The sequence below is a fragment of the Bos taurus genome, chromosome 11 (assembly GCF_002263795.3).
Source record: "Bos taurus isolate L1 Dominette 01449 registration number 42190680 breed Hereford chromosome 11, ARS-UCD2.0, whole genome shotgun sequence".
NCBI lineage: Eukaryota > Metazoa > Chordata > Mammalia > Artiodactyla > Bovidae > Bos > Bos taurus.
The window spans coordinates 512016-518015 of record NC_037338.1 but is presented as its reverse complement, the minus strand read 5'-3'; the positions used below and the strand labels follow the sequence as shown (position 1 = coordinate 518015).

At 51.0% G+C, this 6000-nt stretch overlaps 1 protein-coding gene across 1 annotated transcript in view; it reads left to right on the top strand.

The window, feature by feature from the left end:
* Positions 1-1529: 1529 nt before the first annotated feature.
* The window catches only part of MERTK (MER proto-oncogene, tyrosine kinase), a 135671-nt gene continuing 131200 nt past the window's right edge, over positions 1530-6000 (top strand). The window contains 1 exon segment of the mRNA NM_001192024.2: positions 1530-1701. Coding sequence (NP_001178953.2) covers positions 1641-1701 — 61 coding nt within the window. The 5' untranslated portion in view covers positions 1530-1640.

The following is a 6000-nucleotide window of genomic DNA, read 5'->3' as shown; positions in this document are numbered from 1 at the left end:
CACCTGTGAAAATCAATGAAACTGCTCGGCTGTACTTTAGAGTTGGCTGCTCATCAGGGAAGCTACCCACTGCTCATGTCCACCCCTCTGGCTGGGTGTCATCCTATGGGACTAGGGATGCCAGTAGCTGACATCATGCTGATTTTGCTGTCAGTTAAGTAACAATGGATCTAAATCCATTTGGACTGGTTGCCTCCTTACAGCCAAATCTAGGCCACTTGACCAGCCCGACTGGGGTCAGGGACTCTGGACCAGAAAGCAGCATAAATGGAAGTGGAGTAAGGAGATGAGGTCAGAGAGGAGAGGGGATCAGGTCATGTATTCCCCTGTAGGCCACAAGGCAGGACTCTGGCTTTCATGCAGAGAGAAAGTGGGAATCACTGTCCGGTTTTTAGCAGAGGAATGACATTATTGATTCATGTTGTCAAAGGATCTCATTAAAATACATTAATTCTAAAGATGTTGCCTTAAAGATAGTATGTGTGCGTGTGTGTGGGTGCATGCTGAGTTGCTTCAGCCGCGTCCGACTCTGTGTGACCCTAAGCGACCCCATGGACTGTAACCTGCCAGGCTTCTCTGTCCATGGGGATTCTCCAGGCAAGAATACAACCCATACAAGGGTGTGGGTTGCCATGCCCGCCTCCGGGAGATCTTCCCCACCCGGGGATCGAACTCATGTCTCTTACCTCTCCTGCACTGGCACCACCGGTATGCGTGCATATCTATATATAAAATGTTAAGTTATCCTTTCAGTTATTAGTACAAGTGGCTGACATTTCTTTCACGGTTAACTTTCTCTGCGACGGCCCTCTTGGCCCCGCCACACTTTTTTCGCTGGGGGGTGGGGGTGGGGGGGCGCCTCTTCCCACTTCGTAGGTGTTCATCGCCCTCCACGAGCATCACCTCTCTTGGACTCCACAAGGGGGCACAGCAAAACGTTCGTCCCGGGAGGCGGTGAGCTCTGAGACTCCAGGACTGCCTCACACCTTCGGCCCGGGAAGGCGCTCGGCCGGGAGCGCAGCCAAGGTGGCCTCTGCCTCTGGGAGAGTTGCTGCCTGGGTTTTATGTCTGCTGAGCCGCGATTGCGGGACTGCCTCAGCCTCCAAGCCACAGGCACCTTGTCTTAAGTCTGCTGGCAGCCTCGGGCACCCTACGCTCCTCCCCAACTTACTCTCTGTCCCTCCTACCTGCACTCGTCGGACATCTGGATCCCCGGGAGGCCGGGGGCACTTTCTCCTCCCCAGACCTCCAATCTCTCCTCCACTTTACGGTCCTCACCTCCCTCCCCTAGCTTTCAACCCCCGCCCCCGCGCCCAGGCTCAACCCCACCCCGCGGCCCGCCCCTCTCCGCCCCTTGGGTCCGGCCCCCTTTCCACCCCCTCCGCCGCCCGCCTCTCCCCGCCGCCTTCCCGCCCCCTCCCCTTCCCCGACTGGCTGGGTCGGCTCAGACTCGGCCCCCCGTCCGCCCCGCTCCGGCTCTCGGCGCCTTCGACCGCGGCTCCGCTCTGCGCCTTCGGAGCGGGTTGCTGGGGTCTCCGGGACTGGGCTGTTTTCGCTCGCTCTAGGCCGGCGACGCGGCAGGTTCCGGACGTCCATCTATCCGTCGGTCCGAAGAGACTTTTCAGACCTGCGATCTCGGTATGGGGCGGGCTGTGCTGCTGTTCCTGCCGTGGCTTTTCCTCTCCGCGCTCTGGACGCGAGGTGAGTGCAAGGGGCTGGGGATTCGCGCCTGGGAGCTCCGAGGAGGGAGCGCGCCAATCGGGGCGCACCCGGCTGCTGGCAAGCTTGCAGACCCCTCCCCGCGCCCCAGAGGGGCCAGGTGCTGAGGTGCAGGGCTCCCGCGTACCCACCGTTCTGGCATCCTGGCTGGGTAGTGGGCGCGTGTCCCGGCGGAGCCGGGGAGGAGTGGGCGCCGAGGGCCCACAGCGACCGCGGAGAGGGAAACCGAGCTCGGCCGGTTGCGCTGCAAGTCCTAAAATTTTCGGCGGAGGGAAATGCGCCACAAAAACTTTTCACTGGAAGTGGCTGTGTGGTTGGACCCCAGTTGCTGGCGGGAGTTCTGGGAGCCGCAGGCAGACCCCATCTCCACTCTGGGGGACTAGAGACCCGCAGGCTGCGGGAGTTGAGGTCGCAGTCCCGGTGCAGCGATGCACCAAGGCCAAAGCGCGATCGGGAGGGACTAGTCGGGCTGCCCCCCCGAACCCCCGGGCCTTCAGGGGCTACTTTAGCAGCGACGCCCTGTGAGTGGGTGGGGGGCCAGAAAAAGAGGACGCGCTGTTTTTACCCCTATTATTGCTGAACAGGATCTAACGTGCTTGGTCAGCGTCTAGGCGTATTACCTCTGCGCTGCTGCTGCTGCTGCTAAGTCACTTCAGTCGTGTCCTACTCTGTGAGACCCCATGGCCTGCAGCCTACCAGGCTCCTCCGTCCATGGGATTTTCCAGGCAAGAGTACTGGAGTGGGGTGCCATTGCCTTCTCCGTCTGCACTGCTAGGCATTCCAACATAAGATACTGGATTGGTAAGTGGAGGCACAGGAAGGCAGGTTTCATGGTTCCATTCTGTATCCGCAGTTTGTTCGGAGGGTCGCTGATTAACGAACGGGTTAGAAGTTTAACCTCTGAAGTATTTCTTAAGGAAGCTGGAAGAAACTTAACCAGGCTTTATGCTGAAGGCAATGGTACCCCACTCCAGTACTCTTGCCTGGAAAATCCCATGGACAGAGCTCCTGGAAGGCTGCAGTCCATGGGGTCGCTGAGGGTCGGACACGACTGAACGACTTCATTTTCACTTTTCACTTTTCATGCATTGGAGAAGGAAATGGCAACCCACTCCAGTGTTCTTGCCTGGAGAATCGCAGGGATGGAGGAGCCTGGTGGGCTGCCGTCTATGGGGTCGCACAGAGTCGGACATGACTGAAGTGACTTAGCAGCAGCAGCAGCATGCTGAATAAACACACATCAAGCATTTTTCCTTAGCTTAAAGGTTTAGCTTTTATATAAACCTATTGTGGTCAAAGGTGTTTTTGAAGAGTACCTGACAACTTCAATTATACTTAAGCAGTTTACTTCAGAATTTTTCCTGTGAGAATTTCATTGGAAAGCTCAGTTGCTCAAATCAGAAATTCTTAAGCAGCTGCAACCTCTTTTTACACATTAAATTACACATACAATTTATAATTTGAGGCAATGTAGCAATTTGAAGCAAACATCCAGAGAGTAAACCAAGCAAAGAATGAAAACAATTCTATTCTTTACCCCAGCCACCCCCCCAAACCCTCAGAAATTCCTCAGCATTTCTGCTAGATCCGTTTTTCATAATCTGTTATATTTTGCTACCAGGGAAGGCTGGCCATAAATAGTCTTGGATGTAGTGAATGTGGTGAAAATTATGGGAAAAGTAACAGAAGCAGTATTTTTGGGGAAGATGTTTTTTAAATGGAGTGTTTTTCTTTTTCTACGTTTTTTAAAGCATTAATAATAATAATAAACCCTCTGTAGCTGATAATTACTTTAAGCAGATAATCTTAAAAGTCTGTTAAAATCCACCCAACTGGAAGAATGAGAAGTTTCTGCAGTTTTTCTTCTCCTACCTTTTGTTTTTTAATCTTGAATTTACCTGTGAGATGTCTGACAGTGCTTCATTTTGTGAAAAGTTCAAAGAATGGGATTCTCACTGGCTGAATGAGAGCGGACCTGTTGGCTCAGATGGTAAAGAATTTGCCCACAGTGTGGGAGAGCTAGGTTCGATCCCCTGGGTCAGGAAGATCCCCTGGAGAAAGGTATGGCTATCCACTCCAGTATTCTTGCCTGAAGAGTTCCATTGACAGAGGAGCATGGCGGGCTGCAGTCCATGTGGCTGCAAAGAGTCGGACATGATTGAGTAACTAACACTTTTCCACACTCAAGGGTGCCGAAGATGGAAATTGGATTCCTTGTCTAGTTTTAGGATTTTCGTACTGCATGTTGTGGCTCTAAGTGGTTTACTCACCAGACAGCAGAGCCAGGAAAGACAGATTATGAATGTGTGCATAGACTCTACACTGTAGGGGAATGGATAATTACAATTTACACATCACTTTAACCCTGAAATCTTCCCTTCTCCTTACCCCCACCCCGTACCCACAAACACCCTCCCACAAAGATAAACACACAGAACTGAAACTGCTGAACCAGGGGCATTTCTGGGCTCTCCAGTCCTTTCTGTTCCGTCTCTGATGGGGGTGCCAATGAGCAACAAATCAGCAAAGGGTAGCTCTAGAGGCCCAGGAGAAGCTGGAGGATGAAAATACAGAAGTGGATCTTGCTATGATTTATGGTGGTATTTGCAGGGCAGCAATGGAGACAGAGACACAGAGAACAGACTTGTGGCCCAGGGCTGGGGGGAGGCCCGAGAGGATGAGATGAATGGACAGAGGAGCATGGAGGCACACACACTACCACATGTGAAACAGAGAGCCAGTGGGAATTTGCTCTATGACTCAGGGAGCTCAAACTGGGGCTCTGTGACAACCTAGAGGGGTGCGATGGGGTGGGAGGGAGGGAGGTTCAAGAGGGAGCAGAGACATGTATACCAGTGGCTAATTCATGTTGATGTATGGCAAAAATCAAACCAATATTGTAAAGCAACTATCCTTCAATTTAAAATAAGTTTTAAAAAATGCAGAAGTGGATAAAATGAAGGCATTACAAGGACCTAACCAGTGATGAGGCTATGCTTGCCCTTAATGAAACCCTTAGAACTAATTGGGCTTTTTTTCTTTTAATCTCACTTTTTTCTTTTTTTCATTACTTATTTGGCTTCATCAAGTCTTAGTTTCGGCATTCGGGATCTTTGTTGCATCACGCAGGATCTTTCGTTGCAGCATATGGACTCTCTAGTTGGGGTCCAGGCTTAGTTGCTGGGAGGCCTGTGGGATCTTAGTTAACTGACCAGGGACCGAACCCAAGTCCCCTGCCTTGCAAGGTGGATATCACTGGACCAGCAGGGAAGTCCTTCAGTTCAGTTCAGTTCAGTCGCTCAGTCGTGTCCAACTCTTCCCAAACCCATGAATCACAGCACGCCAGGCTTCTCTGTCCATCAACAACTCCCGGAGTTCACTCAGACTCACGTCCATCGAGTCAGTGATGCCATCCAGCCATCTCATCCTCTGTCGTCCCCTTCTCCTCCTGCCCTCAATCCCTCGCAGCATCAGAGTCTTTTCCAATGAGTCAACTCTTCGCATGAGGTGGCCAAAGTACTGGAGTTTCAGCTTTAGCATCATTCCTTCCAAAGAAATCCCAGGGCTGATCTCCTTCAAAATGGACTGGTTGGATCTCCTTGCAGTCCAAGGGACTCTCAGGAGTCTTCTCCAACACCACAGTTCAAAAGCATCAATTCTTCAGCACTCAGAGCAAAGATGGGCTCGATAAAGGACAGAAATGGTATGGACCTAACAGAAGCAGAAGATATCAAGAAGAGGTGGCAAGAATACACAGAAGAACTGTACAAAAAAGATCTTCATGACCCAGATAATCATGATGCTGTGATCACTGACCTAGAGCCAGACATCCTGGAATGTGAAGTCAAGTGAACTTTAGAAAGCATCACTACGAACAAAGCTAGTGGAGGTGATGGAATTCCAGTTGAGCTATTTCAAATCCTGAAAGATGATGCTGTGAAAGTGCTGCACTCAATATGCCAGCACATTTGGAAAACTTAGCAGTGGCCACAGGACTGGAAAAGGTGAGTTTTCATTCCGATCCCAAAGAAAGGCAATGCCTAAGAATGCTCAAACTACCGCACAATTGCACTCATCTCACTGCTAGTAAAGTAATGCTCAAAATTCTCCAAGCCACACTTCAGCAATATGTGAACCGTGAACTTCCTGATGTTCAAGCTCGTTTTAGAAAAGGCAGAGGAACCAGAGATCAAATTGCCAACATCCGCTGGATCATGGAAAAAGCAAGAGAGTTCCAGAAAAACATCTATTTCTGCTTTATTGACTATGCCAAAGCCTTTG